Raw genomic sequence first — 18,549 nt, forward strand, 5'->3', positions numbered from 1 at the left:
TCCATATCCATTCCCCTGGGACAGGCAGCTGCAGGACAGCACCTTCAGAAGAAGCACCATTTTCTTTCAGGTGGCCCTTTCCTTGTAGAAGAACACAGTTTTGCACACTGACCCCTGCAAGCAGGCAGCTAACAAACATCTTTGACTCTTCCCTCTCCTGTCCTTGCTCTCATGGCAAACTTCTCTCCCACTGAGTGAAAGAAGGGCCGTGACAGTCCTCATCCTTCTCGACTGGATGGGCAAAAGCTCCAACATACTCAGCTGTATCCAATGTCCTTCCTCTGTGCATGCAAGGCCAGAGTTTGCTATCACATCTGCAGCTGCTATCTGAAGCCCATGTCTTTTCAGTGATAATCAGGTCTAACTTGGTCCCTAAGAGGAAATGTAAATGTTGCTTGTGCCTGTGCCCATAATCTCCAGTCCTCATGCAGCAATTTACATTTACATTTTCCAAAGGTCCCAGGCTGGACAGACTTACATCCTGCCCCTGCTTAGCAGCAATCTGGCCTGCCTTGGCCCTGCTTTGGGAAGCCATCAGTGAGAACAGAAGGGTAGAGTGGGGTGGGGAAATCTGCTGTCTCTTTAATTTATATTTATGATTTTTGTTTGTTTGTTTGTTTTTAAACAAGTTCGTATATTTGGTCCATAGGCCTTCTGTGGTCCCTATTATATCATCCTTAACGATCAGCTTGGTTATTCCTTCGTATACAACATTCACCAAATTTACACCAATGGAAAGAAAAGGAAACAAAATGAAACATTTCTTTTTTTTTTTTTTTTACAAAGAAAAAAAAGATCAATTTGGCTTTGACTATGCCAGCTACCTAGATCAATGGAAAGTCCTTAAGTGTGGGCAAAATGCCATGGCCAGGTAGGTTAGAGGGAGGGCATGAACTCAGGGTTAATAAATGTACCCAACCCGTTGTCTCTGGCCACAGAAGTCAGGTCATTGAGGCCAGGCTTGCCTCTGAGTGCTCTGGGAGGAGCTGGATACTTGGAGACCCCTCCCCATCGTTTCTGTCTCCTTCACAGCTCAATTTGGTGCGAGGTGGAAGGGAATTGGGAAGGAGTAGGGTCCGGGTACAGGCAGATCTCTGGAAGGCTGGTGGTGTTTTCTCCAGTGGTACCAAGTTGCTGGAGTGGGTTGTTGGCACAGTCGGACTCTTCAGTAAGCTTGGCCTGTCTCTACTGGTAGGAGACCCAGAACAGCTGAATGTTCTCCCAGCTTCATCCTACGCTGTGTAGACAGGCTCACGTTCTTGGCCAAATAATCAACAGCAGCTGAAGTGGGGGAGGGAGGGGAAGGAGGGTGAGAAAACAGCACAACATGAGGATTAGCTTTTTGTAGAAATGAAGCATTTGACATCAAAGGATATGTAACCAATAGACCTTGCAGACTGACTCTTAGAAGAGAGGCCTAATTCAGTGGTTGTCCCAGGCACAAGGGTCCTGTTATACTCCTAGGAAGGAGTGAAAACAGTCCTGCTAGAAAAAAAAGACAGGGTTAAGCACTGCTGTGGAATGCAGTGTGATGCTGCAGTCCCTCAAATCTCTCCATGGACCTACCGAGAAGAGCTAAAATTCTACTTCTACTATGGAAAATGGTGTTTCCAGAGGAGCTGCCTGAAGATGGGCCTGATCAGAAAGCCAGCAGGATCAGACCTCCAACTTCACCTCCCTGTGCCACCTGCAAATCCAAGCCCTGCATGCAATGATGCCAGTGTAAATGGCTGCAAAGATTTCAGTGGGACCTCCCCAGTCTGGATGGGGCTTGAATCTGACTCACCCACTGCATGCTGACTCATCTCCATGAGCTCTGTTGCCTGCCTTCACCCTTCCTTCCTACAGGAAACTGCTTTGTTTTGGTGAGAAATGCAGCCACAGCTCCTGAGGCAGTGCGTGAATCTACATCCCAGCTCGCCTGACTGCCCCGTGGTCTGAGGGGGATGAGGAGCAGGGCAGGATGGTGACATTGCTCATTAGCTGAGCTTCAGTCAAAGTCTCTCCCTTTCACTAGCTTTAATGTCTCAAATTAGATTAATAAGGAGCTGGCAGGAGATGTACAATCAGTGCCAATGAGTAAACAAATTTCAGCCATCAACGTCTTGTCAGATGCCTGCCCCAGAGGAGGTCCCTTCTAGACACAAATTCTTATTAGAGTTGTCATATCTATTAGAATTCCTTTCACGCTTCTGCGTTCCAGCACCGGCATCATTAACACAGCTCCGGCCTTTGGGAACCACAAGGACCACATTAATCTGGCATCTCTGCTCCTCACCGGCTGGGATAGCACAGGCTGGCATGCTGGAAGCAAGCAGGCTCATCTCAGGGTAGATTATATGGAAGCACAGCTTCTACTGGTAGAAGGGTCCTTTCAGATCTGAGTTGGGCACTTGGGGATGGCATGCTGGCTGGTGCTCCCCATGGACTGGGATCCTGGAGTAGCTTGTCTCAAGCACTGATCTCTATCAAGTTGTGTTATGGTGTCTCCAGCTTCAGGGAGATACCTAGGATTAGAGTCTGGGAAAGACCCTATGCTATGGCTCTTGTCCAGACCTTATCAGTTTAGTCCCCTGATATTTCAGGTCATGACATTAAATAATGACTTTGAGAAGCTGTATGTAAAGAGGGAATTCACTCCTCAGGCATGTGTGTGTGGTTGTGCCTCTTTTCTTGCTGGTGCCTGTGCTCTGGGTGAATTTGAATGCATAATTGGGAAAGGAGGGAGAGCAAGGTGAATGGTTGGAGCTGTTCATACTGCTCTTGGCTGTACCCAGCAAAACGGAAATTTGATGGCAACCCTATCCTCCTGAAAAAAAAAAACAAAAAACAAAACAAAAAAAAACCACCACCCACTTTCAACTCTCAATACTGCTTTTTGTTCCTAAATTCCTGTGGGAAGAGTTAAAAGGCACCAGGGCATCCCACACCAGAAGTCAAAGTTATGTTTTGTTGGTTTAATACAGGGGAAGCCAAAAAGGCTTATGATTTTTTTTTTTTTTTTTTTTTTGCCACATCACAGAATGAAGAAATACATAGTTTGAACTTATCATCAATAAATAATGCCTTTATGGAGGTCATCTCACACTGATCAGCATTCAAAGAGAAGCAGTGAAGAATTAAACCTGGAAGGAGTTAGAAATATCTGCTAAATTCAAGATGCACCGAGAAAGACAAGAAAAAAATTTCTTATATGAAGGTCAACTTCATGTAAGTGCCTGCTCTAGCAGGACTAATTAGCAATGAAAACTGTTTCCTCAAATAGAGGTTATTATAAATGGAGCTCATTATAGGAAATGTTTGTAGTGAAGCAGACATATATTGCCTGAATTTACCTGTACGTATAAATACCTATACATATACATGCACACATGGAGAATTTGCTGCTTAACATAGATCCCATGTTAGAACAACTACAGTTGGCTTGTGCTGCAGCTGCCGTGCAAATTCTTAGCAGCTTTATGTGTAAAACTTGCTGTCATGCTGGGTGTGACTCCAGTTCCCTGCACTGCAGAGCAGCAGCATTCTAGACAGTGCGTGGTGGTTTCTCACCTACCTTCCTCGCTCGAGCATGAATCCTTCATGACTAGCTACCTAGAGGTCTGTGGGCATGGGACACATCTGGACTAATTCTGTTGACCACACAAGGTTTGCTGTTAGTAGCCTGGGATTTTTAGCTCCTGTGATTACTAACAGAAAAATACTCCTGCTCCAAACCGAGCCCAGTGGGCTCTATACTGGACTTCTAAATCGAAAAGAGGGAGCTGTGTGACAGAAAGCAGGAAAGGAAGGCAAATAGAACAACTTAAATAGCACTGGGTGAGTAGCTCTTCATGAGCACAAGGAGAGGCCCAAGTAAAATTCCTGCAGCAACCAAGACAAACCCTTCTTTCTCTTTCCCTCTCCTTTGCTGGTTGTTCTTTCTCAGAAAATGTAGATCGTCCTCCTTATTTTATTTTTTACACACATGGGTGTGACTAACGTCTTGCCTAAGGGAATCTTTATTGGAAATACATGGTATTGGAATTTGTTTAAGATTTTTATCAATAGCACGTGTGTCCAGCCTCACATTCAGAAGCGAGGGGAAGGTCAAGGGGTCACAGATCAAACTCCCGAAAAACAAAAAAAGGAGGGGTGGGGGGAAGCTACTATTGATCCCGTCTGCCGCCACAGCCGGTTCTCATTTAGCTGTAGAAGTTAAAGACATTAAAGGGCTGTGACGGAGAGGGGAATAAAAAGCCACAGCCAAATGGAAAGAAAGGTCACTGAGGACAAGCTATGGGCAAGCAGGAGTGCTCCAGGAGGAAGAGGATGCACCTTTAACCCTCCGCGGATCACTCTCTCACAACACCATACTTATTATTAGTTTAACACTGGCAGGTGAGCCCTTTGCCAGGCTTTCTGGAGGAGAAACAGACCCTCCAAGGGCCTCACTGCCTTCCAGGTCTGAGCTTTGGGTTCGGGATTACAGTTCCAGCCTCACTTCAGTCTTAGTAGAACCACAGCCCAGTTGACAGGCACTGGCTTAATGGTTTTTGTAGCAAAAGCTGAGTGTGGACCCAGCCCTTACATTATGGAGGGCAGGGGAGGAAGCAACATACATTGCTCTACATCACTAAGGGATGGCATTAAAATCCCAGCTTTCCTTTGGCTGAACAGGATGAACATTGTAGGGCTTTCGGAGAAGCAAGAACTGGAGATGGGGGAGGGAATAGATCTGGGAATTCCTGTTCTTCTTTACTAATAGAAATGTTTTTACCTAAAATATTTTAATTAGGAATTTTGAATTGGACTGTAAGGGTTCTGGGAGCAATCTCTCTATGCGAAGCAAGCTCCAACTATCTGGTGACTAGATTCCCTTTTTCTCTCTAGATGGACAAATTTCCATGCAATCCCTTCCAAAACAATAGCCGTACCTTCACAGGTCCCCTCCCTCTCCTGTCATATACCCTGCACAGAGGAATGAGGAATACATTCAGCACACTTACTTTGTCCATACTGTCCATATTGGTAGCCAGCCACTGGGTCCACACTGTAACTGGTAGTGCTGTAGGTGGGAGGACAGTAAGACTGCGAAGTTGGGAGGCTGTCCACGGACTTGATGGAGTCACTCCGCTGGCTGCAGCTGGCAGAGATGGAGTTGGTAGTGTCCAAGCCACCGTGAAGGGGAGAGATGGAGAAGTCAGCCTGGGGCTGTGGAGGAACCCCACTGGGGTTGCTCAGGATGCTCATCACCTGGAGAAACACAGGAGACAACACACCATCATCCAGAGGAGAAAGGACGTGCATACCTTCATGCATTCCAGGGAGAGGCTATCTATGTATACTGGTGCTTGATCAGTATAATATGCTGTATCAATATAGGTTTAACTCAGATGGAAAATGAAGGCCTGCTTTCACCTAAGACAGACCCCACATTTGGCTCCCCTGTGCTTAACGCTTTATATGAAAGACATTCCTAACAGGTAATGGAGAGGTTGCTTTGTGGCACACTCAGTCTTTGGTCTGTTTTTTGCTGCCCTCTGAACAACATTGACTGTGCTGTTCAGAATGAACGCTAGAGAAAGGAATAAAGCAAGGAGAAACCTGCTCAACATGCTGCCGTGAGCTAGCACATCCTCCCTTCCTATGCACAGCCCTCACAGAAGAGGGGACCCATGAGATATCAAGCCATGATCTGCATTTAGAAAAAGGGACTCTGAAGACAGCCACTGTCTTTGGAAGTCTGAACGGTTTGTGAAGGTCCCTAACTGAACTAGACACAAACCCTTCCTGGTTTGGATGCAGATTCTGCAGTAGGGACTGAAATGTCAAAGCTCTCTTTACCCTCAAAAATCTGCATTAAAGGATAACTAGTCCCAGTTCAGCTCATTTCAGTATAGTGCTTGGTTTTAAAATGTAATTAAATTTGCACACAAGCTATCTTCCTGCTTAGAGACCTGAAACAGATGAACTTTTTTTTTTTTTTTTTTTTTTTTTAACTTTTTTTTTCCCCCACAAAAATGCCAGATTTGTTCCTGTGGGTGAGTTTGAGGTAAGCTGCTGCCTACAGGCCTTCACACCAGTGCCCTGATCCCGCCAGCGCTTTAATGCAATTGCCTTCTGCAATCAGCAAAATGACCCTCGGGCTGCCAAGTTAAGAGTGTAAAGAGTTTGCAGGAGCGGGACTGCGGCGAGGGAAGGAAGGGAACTCCTGATGCCTCTCGTTGATCTCTGCCGGCCGCCGCAGGCGTGCCTGGCTACATTTGTGCTGGGGAGAGGTGGGGGGAGAGGGGACAGCCTGTCACCTCGGGGGGCCAGGCCAGCGCTCAGATGCCGAGCGGCTGAAAATCTCCGAATTTAGCATAACCTTATTGACATCAATTAAAGTGGCAAATTGGAAATATTTGGAGCCTGGCAAGTGGTAAAATGAGCCCTTTATCCCCCACCAGCGGCCTGGTGAGCTATTGTGCGGAGGATACATTCTCTGGAAGGACACAAGAGGGGTTGTATAGAGCGGCGTCTCCCCTTCCTCCTCACCCCGACACCTTCCCCATCCCCTCCTCCCTCACCTTCCTGCTGGAGCAGAGGCTTAGGCTTGGCGCTGGCCTTTGCTTTCTAAAGCTTCTCCTCCCCCCCGGAAGGGCTCCGGAGTCTTGCCATGATGCTTTGCCTTGATGTGATGCCACCTCCCGGCTCAGCTGGCCTGAGACCCTTCCCAGGCATTTGTCTGGGAGGGGGATTTGGAAGCAGGGGTGGCTGGACCCCTGCGGAGCAGGAGGTGGTAGGGAGGTACTGCGGAGGGGGGAGTTAAAAAGCCTGGAAAATCAGGCTTACTCTGACCACTGGGTTTGCCTGCAGTTAGGTGCAGAGATGCAGGAATAAGCTTTGAACAAAAAGCACAGTGTTGGCAGCATGGAGCTCAGAAAAAGTTCACTTAACCTTTCCTCCTTCAGGTTTTTCAGCCTGCACTGAGCTTAGGGTTTCCTACTGGTCCCCAAAAGTTAAAACCATCTTAGCTGTTTCAAGAACCAGGGCAGACTCTGCTCCAACAGAGCCTAAATTACCTCTAGCCCTCCAGACCCTCCAGGCACAGCTTCTTAATCACACCAATGAGGCCTCGTGGTATCTAGATGAACTTGTTCAGTCACAACTGTTCACAAAATGTGCCCGTGGAACTCCTTGCCCCATGACAGCACAAAGACTGACATACAGGGAGATGAAGAAAGGAAATTGCATTTAAATATGCAATACTGAGTGGATTAATATGAGAATAGGGCTGTCAGGATGGATGTAACATAAACCTCTCTGCCTCAAGGCTTATGCAGCAGGGAAATCATGGGAGTGTAGCCTGAATGTAGTTTTCCAGCTGCTAAGTTGTTTGTAACCTTCCACTAAAGCTGGGTCATGAACTTTGATCTGTCTCAGCTACGAATCCTCCCTCTCTGCCCCTCAGTGCTGCTGACTGCAGACATACCTCCTAGCATCAGCCTCGCCTGGGCTGTTGGTGTCACGCCCTGCACCGCCTTGCCCCCATGGATATCCAGGACACTCATGAATGTGGCAGCCACAAAACATCAGTGGACTTCATTTGCAAGCAGAATCAGATGTTTAAAACAATAAACATCCTTCTTGCATGTACTAATACACAGACGCAGGAATTGTGAGTTATTTTGGGCAAGCTCCAGCTTGGGCAGCACTAAGTAGGAACATTTTGATGCTCCCTCCGTGAGCTGTCCAAGTCTGGCAGGGCTGCTGGACTGCAGATTTGGTGCATGCACTGCAAACCTCTGCAGGTGCAGGAAGAAATCATGCACTAGAAAACAATGGGCTACTGGAACCTCAGAGACTGGAGGGCTTTCTAGTGCTCTCTGTCTTGGCCATCTCCCCAAAAAGAGTCAGCTGCTTTATATTACTCAGGAAAAATATAAAGGTCTTAAAGCAAGCAGAAGTCATATTAACACTTCCACTAAGGCCTTTTTAAAAAGAAAAGGGGTTGTAAAGTAATGTTGGTAAATGAAACCCAGATTCACACTCTTTAAAGTGAGAGGAGCTGAGACTGGAGAAGACACTTGCACAAATCCTACTAAAGACAGTAATTGGCTTTAGTCAGTCAGAATCAGGACTGGTTTCTAATCCTGGCTCTGCTACTGACTCGCAAGGGCTTGTGCGAGTCACTTAAGCTAGGACTCAACTCAACTGCCCTTAGCCACGTGAAGTTAAGTTTCTAGTCTCTTCTAATCCTCCAGAATCCCTCTACAGAGAGACTGACACTTCTAAGGGACAATTCACCCTGATCTAAGACCCCTTTCATAAAAAGATGGTCTTTATTACCCTCTGGAAATGCACTGTGAGACACAAGGATGCTGATATTTCATCATGATGATACCAGGGTGGTGAACGGACATGTAAGCGAGCAGAGGTCAGAGAGAGGGGGTGCTGGAGGGTGAGTGTGAGATGCACATCCCTGCTGGATGCTCCCACAGGGGTAGGGTGGCTGTGTACTGCAGACCAGCTGTGATACAGGCTCAGCGGAGCCAGGAGCCCCAAAGAGCCAGTTCCCTCCTCAACAAGGCTGACCGTGGGAAACATCTGCCTTTTCCAGGCACACTGAGCAATTTGGGACTGCCAGCCACCCCCCTCCCCCTGACTCTGTTTGCACAAGGACAGCATCTGATCTTCCCCACCCCAGGACACGAAGGTGTCAGAAATAACAAGAGCAAACCACAGATTTCTACTCCCCCTTTGCTCTGCAGCCGCCCAGCATGGATAACCCTACATGAGCCCTTCAGCCTCGGCAGGCCAGCATTATCTGACTTCTTGTTTCAGCTGGATAAACTCATTTTCCAGGCAACTTTTGAACTTAGGGAAGTCTGAGGCATCTGGAGAAATACCCTCCTCAAGAATGCAAAGTCCTTTTACCTTTTCTTTTTGACCTTGCTTTCTTATAATTTATTACTTCTTGGTGCATTATCATCACTAACTAAAAATCAATACCCACTTCACATCTGTAAGGTTTTATCTGGAGGGAAATCTGCTACCTGTCCATCACAGTGACTGACAGCCTTCCCTTTCCCCTCCCTCTCATCGGTTGTCTCTCTCCCTTTCCCCATCTCCTTTCCCTCTGCTGCTGTCCCAAATCAGTCACAGGCTTGGCGTGGGCTTGCACTTTAGGCTAAGTCAATAACAGCCACGGTGCTAGGGGCCTTCGGCCTTGTTCCTACCCTTTCCGGAGGTCATTTGTCATGGGGGAGAGAGGGTACAGGTCTCGATGTGTTGGGGAGACCAAGGTTAATGAACAAAGACCCTCATGGATGAAAGAGCCAGCCCCCCCTCCCTTGCCTCCTGCTGCTGCTGCCCTCCCCACCCTCATCTCTGCAGCTCCCCCCTGTCCCCCCCCATCCCCCCCCTGGGACGTTTCATCACTCTCTCCCATACTTTAAAAGAGTTAAAAAAATGTAATTAATTCCCTCCATTTCTGAGCTGGCCCTCAGGGCCTCTGGCCATGGAAACTGTAGCAGGGGAAATGTGCACCCTTTATGATAAACGAATGTGGCTTTGGAAAGGCAAGTGCAATTAGGGCCTTCAATCTGTGCAATCAGGCCTTCAGATTTTAGGTTTGGAGGTTGGGGGGGCAGGAGGGGCTCGAGGGACAGACAAGTGATAGGGAGAGATACTGCTCAGATAGAGAAGGGTGTGTGCATGTCAGGGAGGGGAAAGGGGGGATAACAGGTTGGTCTGACAACAAAACCTTGCCCCTGCAGACCTGGCTGCTGGACGGCCTCTCTGGCCAAGATCTCCATGGGATGCACAGGGATGGTCTGGGCCATGTTGGACAGGCTTCACATCCTCAGAGTCCCCACATCTCCTGCCCTGCATCACTGGTTTGCTCTGGGCTTGCAGAGATGCCCAGCCAACAGGCATCAGGCCCTGAGACACTGCAGACTTGCCATCTACCCTCAAGTGGTGCTGCACTATCTCATGACCAGGAGGACGCAGAGACGTTGTACGGAGATCAGATCCAAAACCCAGAGTGATCGGGAGGCAGGAGCCCGTGGACAGCATTTTCTGGAGTGACTACCAATGCTGCGTGTCTCTGGTTTTGTGCACCTGATTTGACACAGCGTAAAGCATCCAAAATCAGAGGCTGCCTTAGAAAAATGCTGCATTTAGAAACTGCTGAGCCTGGCTAAGTTCTGAATAAAGGGAAGACGTAATCATCTGCAACTAGCTGAAGGGTGTTAACTCCAAAGAAGCTGCCGGGTAGTCCCAAAGGAATGCAAACTGGATACCAGGCGGCAACTGAAAAGGACAAAGCAGAGGAAGGGTCTCCTGGCAGTTGGCAGTATTTCTGAGGCTGTGGTACTGTTTCCCTAGGAAGAGGTAGAAATCCTGTCTTTGGGAAAGGCTGGAAACACAATTGGTTTGAATATTTAATCCTAATCAGAAACATTTAGGAAATTCTGCTGTGAAGAATCTGTTTGTAGGCTGAAATCTCTCTTTGTTGCAGATTCTGTGGGGACAACTTTTACACCAGTTAGCAGGGGATGAATATCTGACTGATATTCACACTCGTGCTTTCCCAGTACGACTATGTGCCTGACAGTCATGTTGGGAAAGGTGTTAGGTCTTTTGGTTTTATACTGCGTGGAGCAAGCTGCCAGTGCACTGTGAGCTCCTCTGTGAGAGGTTGGTCTCTGTCATTCATGGTCGATTCAGCTTCTGCTTTGGGGAGGTCATGTGCTGTCCTCAACATCTGTTCTTAGCTACTTGGTGGGGACCCAGATTAATCTTTTGCATCTTTCCTTTGCAGTCTTTTCAGCTAATCTTTTCCTTCTCTCTTGCAGAAGGCACCTTTCCTCATATTAATGCTTTTTGATCTCTGTGGATTCATTTTCACTTGGTGGGAATAGGAAGAGCTGATTATTCTATACATATATTAAATAGAAACAAAATGAAGAGGTGACTGTAAGACTACTGAAAGACGAAGAAAGAGTTGGGAGGAGATAAATAGTTTCCCCAAAGATCTTCACTTGAAAGGAGGATAAATATATGCAAATATGCCCCTAGGTAGGACTAAAATGACTTATGTAGCAATCACTAACAGTGCACTCACAAAGCCAAGCAATTAATTTTGAATATTTTCTAAATCACTAGACCCAGCTGAGTTGTATCCCAATATGCCAATCCAGTAAGTGTACCCATTAAATTTGATTTTGCAGTCAGGCCAAGAAGCAGGACAGTGCTTCACACTTTTTGTGCTTAGAAAATATCTGATTTGTTCAGTCTAATAGCATTTCCAAATAAATTTTGGGGCTTGAGGAGTGAACTTGACATTAAACTTCCTTACCTTCACTGACTTCAAGCACAATCCTGATTCACACTGGCATAAATGAGCAATGACTGACTCTGTACTTCCACTTTGGTGTGGGTTAAAGAAAGCTGGTGCTCCACTGCCCCAGCTTTACCTCACTAGTTTAGCATGAGCAGCCTCTGAACAGACTCCATCCAATGCCCACTGGTCTGAACAGCAGAAGGAATGGAAACAAATATCACATCCTAGAAGATTTGGTTTTATTTCAACTCAACATAAAATTTAATAGTGCCTTTTAAATAGAATTTGAAACATCAGGAGTGAAATCTAAGCTCCAGTGAGGTATGTGGGAGTTCAGCCATTAATTTAAATGGGGCATTTATTTTGCTGTAGGATTTGGTTGTATTATAAAAAGCATTTGATGTAAATGGCTTCATCTAGCCCAGCACTTACAATCAACCCATCAGCATGTTACCTGAGCATCAGATGAGGATTTCTAGTGCTGAGAGTGCTGAGGAGAATGGTGTTATAAATAGGAGCTAACAGAATCTTACAAGCTTTAGATAATTCCTCATCAATCCGAATTCCATGGCTTTGTTTTGTTTTGTTTTGTTTTGTGTTTGAGAGGCAGATATGCTATTGATTGAAGGAATGCTTATGGTCTTCTCTGACTGGAGTTTCTTATAAGGCGAGAAGAAGTAGAAATATTTGCTTCCTATTCTAATCAATGTTATTGCAGTTGGTGTATTTACATTGAATAGATGCAGATAAAATGGCCATACCCCCCAAAATGTTCATCACAAATGGCAAAGGATTGCTGTGGAAGGACTCCAGGGCTGCTGTTGTATAGCAGTGATGTTTCATTTACGTAACCTTTTCCACTCCAGTGGAAAATGTGTGGAGACAAGTGAAATGACTTTCCCAAGGCCACACAAAGTGGATCAGAACCAGAGCCAGGAACAGAATGCAATGTTTCTGAATCCTTTCTGGTAAGTATGGGACAGACCATACTGGACCCCTTCAAAGTGATCAGAAACAGTTACTACAGGTCTGTGCTTGAACTGTGACACGGTTTGCCAGTGAACAGTAAAACCAGAAATATTGTCAATGCCTTTCAGTGACTTAAAACATCTGAAGGATGTTTCAGCACAATAGGGGAGTAGTCTAGGACACAGCAGGTGAAACGGAGATGAGCATTTGTGTCCTAAGACGACCCTGGTCACTTGATGGATGACAATCTGCTACACACTCAAGATGGAGAGGGCTTGGGGAGATGCTGGTGATGAGATGGAGCTGGGGATGCAATGGTGAGCTGCAGCAAAGCAGGCCAACGCAGGCTGCACAAGGGGAGGATTAGAAAAAAAAGGCGATGGGAAGTTATTACCTGATTGTTCAAGGCTATGGTGAGGTTCCACCTGGAGCACTGCATCTTGTTTTGGGCACCCTGCTTCTGTAGAGATGTACAAATTATGGAGAAGGTCTAAAGAAAAGTTTCTAAGCTATACAAAAGAATGGGAAGGTCTTAGCTGTAATGGTAAGAGAAATTGCTTAACCCGGGATGGGCTAGAAAGAGAAATGGGCTCTTCTTGCAGTGGAAATACCATAAGGAAACCAGAAGTACCATGGGGTTATACATCCAGTAAGGGCTATAAGGAACTTTGCAGCAGAAGTGTAATTTGGAGGGAAGAGGGCAGGCATCACTGTGAATAGGAACCACTTGATCTAGAAACAGGAGCTGCTATCCCTTGTGATAGGGCACCAAATTCTACTATCACTTCTGTAAAAACAGATGCTAAAGTTTCTAAAACTCTGGATAACCAGAGAGGAAACAAAAAGGCATGCTGAGCTAGCATAAGCTGTTGGAGTTAAAGGGAGGTTCCAGTTCTATGGCTTTCAAATTCATTAATGAGAAAAATCAAAAGACAGGACTCACCCCTTTCAGAAACAGGAGAGACTCAAGCCTGCAGGCTAACTAGTGCTGTGCCATGTTGAAACTGTCGGGGTTTGATTTTCAGGCACTGCTGAATATTTCTTGTCTGAAAATGGGCTGTTTGTGCTTTACATCAACATCTTTATTTGCTTTATGTTACCTAAGCTTGAAGTGTTTTTTCCTGATTAAATTTTTGTAATTGCTAAGACACTTTATAGAGAAAACCAAAAGAAAGTCGGTGCTTCCCAAATGTGCTGGGTGGTGATCTAAGCCACCCCATCTTCCTTATTTCCAGGTAGTTAACCACACTAAAAAAAAACAAAACAAAACAAAACAAAACACAAGCAAACTCTACCCTAATTCTGTTTTACTCCAGAAAATGTTTCCATGTTTCCCAGTGAAGACCAAGTGAATACACTGGAAAGGAAAGCCTCCATGGGAAAATTGCTTTGTTGAGATATGGAGCATCTCTGGGCACCTTTACAGAGGGTATTAATTGCAGGAAGATGAATCTTGCTTGTGGCATTTTGGAACTCACAAAATCATCTCAAATGAGAAAGCAGAAAGGCACAACCATGGAAAAATGGAATTCCTGAACATTTTCAAGCCTTGGGAAGGACCCAGCTTAGGTTTGGCTTTGGAAATGGGTTGGGTTGGGGATCCTTGTGTCTTATTTTGCACCTATCAATCCAGTTCTGGGTAATCTCAGACATGCTGATGACAGGTGGGGAATGAAAATTTTTCAGGTCTGGGTGAGAGATTTAAAATACCAAGAAATAAGCAAACACATACAAAGGTTTCCTACCATATCAGCCCTAAACCTATTGCTGTGCATCTGCCTGACATGAACAATGGCAGGATGGGGAGATCATGCAGTATAGCTAAGTCCCAGCAAATTAAAACTGTTTTATGAACTTCTGTCATTCCCCACTGAGCTGGCTCTCCTGTCAGCAGCCCCACACCAGCAGAGACTAACAAAGACAAGCCAAAATTCACAGAAAGGTCTCCTTTTCCCCTCCTCCCTTTCCATTTCTCTCCCTCGCTTTATTTATTTATTTTCCCATTTCCCAGCTAAGCTGATCTGTGCTCGCTCACTATCACAACCCCCTGCGGACACTGGTAATGGAGTGCGGGTGCTGACTTACTGCTTCGAAACAAGATTTCCTGAGATCCTTTGAGCCTGCTCCATGCCCCCCCCTCGTCTGCTTTTCTCTCTCTGTCTCTTTCTTTTTGGAGAGTGGAGGGGAGCCTCTATAAATGTGAAAGGAGCTGCACTACAAAGAAATCCCCGAGTGGCATATCCCAGCCCCAGGCGAAACTGCTTGGTGCACTGATAGTCCTGCGTATCTGCTGGAGGACTCCTCTTTCTCTTCCCCTCCCTCTTTCTCTGATCAATCGAGGGCTGTAATCAGTTAAGGTCCAGCTTAGCTGCAGTGTAAGATACACCAGTTAAGCAAAGCCAATGCCTCCAGGGTTCCCACCGTAAATACGGAGAGGTCATGGGGAGATTAAATAACCCTGATAAGTTCAGCAAGTGCAGTGCTAGCTAGGCGCGCACCAAACACTTAATAACTTGAGCTGGCAGAAGAATGGAAGAAGGAAAATCAGAAGTGCTTCCTAATCCCAGCTCCTCTGCTGCTTGTTCACTTCCTCTCCCAGCTCCCAGCCTTCCGGAGGAGGGTCGGTGCCTTTTTTAAGGTGAGGGTTTCTCTTTTCACCTCACCCCAATAAATGAACAATCCCCTGGTACTGTCCAAGAGTGCAGGGATGAATTTGTAAAGTCAGGACCTCGCCTTCCCTCACCTGCAGGAAAATGACAGCTCCTGAATCCAGGGAAATGCCTCCTTCAGCCCTAAGCAGTGTTATGTGCTTTTCCCTTGGACTTCTCTCTGCTGCTAGGGAGCAGTGTGGGATTTTTAAAGACAGGGAACTACTTGCTTTTGCCAAACATGAGCCCCAAACCTTTTAGGATCTGAACGGTGGGACAATGGAGCTGTGTCCACCATGGTCTGGAGCCAATGGTGTGGAGGCATTAGTGCAAATAAAAAGGTGAGAAGACAGAAGAAAGTTGGTATCTTTGCTGAGAACAGTAACTTAAATAAAGGATTACCCTTACAGTTATGATGTTCTAGCACAACAACCTTTTCCTTTTTTTTTTTTTTTTTTTTTTTTTTTCATGGTAAATCTTTTCCTTCCTCTCCATAAATGCCCATTTTCAGAGATGGCCCAGGAAAAATTGAGCCCTTTGTATCCGTTATTTATAATCACCTTTACACTAAGTTAATCACCTTTATACTAAATTCATGCTGTGCTGGATCCAAGTAGCTTATATTTTCATAATGCACTTCTTGAAGAGGCTGGGGATGCTTGGGCTGCCAAGGGGACTTTGCTGTGCAGGATAAGCTACTGTCTGCTTCTGTTTCAGAAATGCCAGAGCTCATTTCTGCCCCTCAGACATGAGAAATCTGGAAGGATTTGGTGACCACCAAATCCTCCCCCAAATTCTACCTGGTCTTAATCCTGAGCAAGTGACTGGCTGAACACAACATGAGGTTTGGAGCCAAACAGCACTACATCAGCTCCCATCTAATTGGACATTGGCCCACTAGGCATTACTGATAGGGAAAAAAAAACCAACATGTAAGATTTATTAAAAACGATGCAGACGCACAAAGAGCAGAACAAAATCTTTAACCAGAAGTGATAAGAAAGCCCTAAAGGATTTGAGTTTAGATAAGTATCCCTCTTTGAGTCCTCCAGCTCTCTAAAAGCTATTTGGACTGGAGTTTTTCTGTGGTGTTATAGGTGCTTACTTAAGCAGGGGATGAGATTACCTCTTCCCCGGGTGTTTCAGCATTTCTGCACCTGGGGTCTGCTGAGGAGCAGCACAAAACTTGATCAGTTTGCAATGGTTATTTGATTAGCCATCACAAACAGGTGAAGCCTTGGAACAATAAGTATAAAAATAAAAGAAACTCCTGGGGTAATGCATCATTAATTGTGTCTCTTTCTTATTTATCTAGCACAATTCAGTTCAATTGTGGCTATGTCTGGCAGCACTCCAAAATAAAGTATTTTTTACAATTATAATACAAAGCCATTGAGAAGCACTCTCAAACATCAGAGTAGTAAAATGCCTACCTTTAAAACCTTGCTTTTCCTATTAACATTGTTTACTGCCTTGAACTAAGTGACTTTTAAGAAGAAAAATATATGTTGATGAAAAGTAGCTGTCTGCTGGCAAAACTATACCTGCACCAAAGGGAAGGGTCAGTACCTCATTAAAACTAAACCCCTTCCAAAAGAAAACAGTAACACATTTACTAAATGGGTACATAAACCAAAACATTCCTTGCTCTCCAGTACAAATGCAAGGAACTTTGTACATTAACCCCACAACTCCTGACCGAGCTACAAACTCTCTTTTAGGAAAATATCTTGACTGAAAGACTTGAAAATGGCAAATCTTCCAAGGTGCTGAGTCAAGTTGTGCCCCTCGCCCGTCCTCCTCCCTGTGGAGCCAAGAGGAAGAGTAAAGGTATCACACCCTTGCATTACTTGAGCGGAGTTTTTAAGGCATCTCCTGCATGCAGAAGTTTAAATCACACAAGCCACTGCTGATCCAGAGATAAATGGTGGAAAAGGGATTAGAGATACTTAGCGGAGGAGAGGGAAGACTCAGGAAGGGCTGATTATTTTAAAGATATGACTATTTAAAGATAATGATTGCATAAATTTAATTAATGCATTTTCATGCTGCAAATGGCCGTTTTGTAATTAATGTATCTGGCCTCGCTAAGCATGGGAGATCACATCTCCCAGCCCCCCCCTCCCTTCTCGATTCCCCCCTCCGCCTCTCGTTTAATGAAAGACAGAAAGCAGATGACAGAAACAATTTGTCAGCCAGTACGGGTGTCAGATGCCTAATTGGTTGCGCTGAGTTAGTGGAAAGTAAAGGGGGAGAGGGTCGAGGCTGGGGGGGTTCTTTCCTCTTTATCAAGGCTTCAGGGTGGGTGCCTGTATCGGTGGGGGGCGCGGCGAGGGGGCGAAAGTGTTTCTTGTTAATCGATGGAGATTAGGACACAGATTGGCTGTGGCAGGGACTGGGCAGTGACAAGAAGGGGACAGGAGAGGCTGGTTAACACCCGTGCAAACAAGCTGCCATATCTCACAACGCGTTAAGTCCCGGCAGCGCTGACAACACCAGCGGTCCCTGGCTGTGACGGCTTGGGGAGAGCTTGGAGAGTGGCTTGGCAGCCCTGGGCACAGTTCCCCCCTTTCAACGTGCACCCTTCAGAGAGGGCCAGATCACACCCTCCAGCCTCACTTTGGAATTGAGGAATCGAGGCATTGGCAGAAAGTTTGGGATCCTGGGGATGGGGGGGGAGGATGAGGGGCTGAGGCCATGGGTAAAGCAGAAAGGAGCTGGTCAGGATGTCGAACCCAGAGCACTGCGCAGGTCTTACTTGCCCTAAGCTTTGCTCTGGGTTCAGATCACTGTCTCAGTGTAGGATCCTCAGAAAACCCACACGTTCTGTCTCCTCCCATGCCTGCCCCATTGTGAGGTTGCTTTAAAAAGTGCAAGATTAAGCAAAACAGGAATTAATGTATGTTCCATCTGGTTCCTGAGCTTTGTGGGTGCATTTTGGTCACTTGTCATAAACACCACAACCAACTAACTATCCCCATGTCATTATGTGGGAAGCAAAATCTCCTTCTCCATGCAAGAAGGCCCATGAGTCTGAATCTTGCTGAATGAGGGAGCAGAGGCTGCGAGCCCCCCCCAACCTGACTCCAGCGAGGACCGAGCATCGCAACCCTTCAGCCCCCCCAGAAGGCAGCAGGACACAGCACAGGCTATCCAAAGTCACGACCAGGAGAAAAGCAGAAATGTGTCTCATTTCTATGGTCTAGGCAACTCCCATGTATTTATTCCAAGCAGCAGGCAGAGCAGGGCTGCCACCTCTCACCTTACAAGTGGAAAAACGAGCCCAATAAAGGCCGATAACTTGAGACTGCACCAAAGTTTATGGGGGAGCAGGAATTTGATCATCCCAAACCCAAGGTTGATGTCCTCATTCCTGACAGCCTTGCTTTGTACTAAATTAAGCAGAGAAACGAGAAGAATATCAAAACGTTAGATGCTAATTGCTTAGTGTCTCTACAGGACTCCCCCTGGCAATATAAGAAAGCTTTACAAAGGTGGGAACAGTTTCATCAGCTCTCACTGACACCAAGAAAGGTGATAGGCAGAGAGACATGGGGAGAAAGAGCTAAGAATAGAAAATGTTGAGTTTCCATACTGGGCTCTGATCACATTTAAACA

General features: G+C 46.0%; 1 protein-coding gene across 3 annotated transcripts in view; it reads right to left on the reverse strand.

Annotated features, from left to right (window-relative positions):
• Positions 1 to 1,165: 1,165 nt before the first annotated feature.
• Positions 1,166 to 18,549, reverse strand: part of PAX7 (paired box 7) — a gene marked incomplete at both ends in the record, with an annotated part of 99,319 nt that continues 81,935 nt past the window's right edge. For 2 of the 3 annotated variants that reach the window (XM_082777223.1, XM_082777224.1), the window contains 2 exons: positions 1,166 to 1,281; positions 4,989 to 5,235. In XM_082777223.1, coding sequence (XP_082633349.1) covers positions 1,166 to 1,281; positions 4,989 to 5,235 — 363 coding nt within the window. Of the gene's footprint in view, positions 1,282 to 4,988; positions 5,236 to 12,677; positions 12,744 to 18,549 lie in introns of all 3 variants that reach the window. The other variant, XM_082777222.1, reaches the window with a different exon arrangement.

This window comes from Aythya marila (genome assembly GCF_965140915.1).
Source record: "Aythya marila genome assembly, chromosome: 21".
NCBI lineage: Eukaryota > Metazoa > Chordata > Aves > Anseriformes > Anatidae > Aythya > Aythya marila.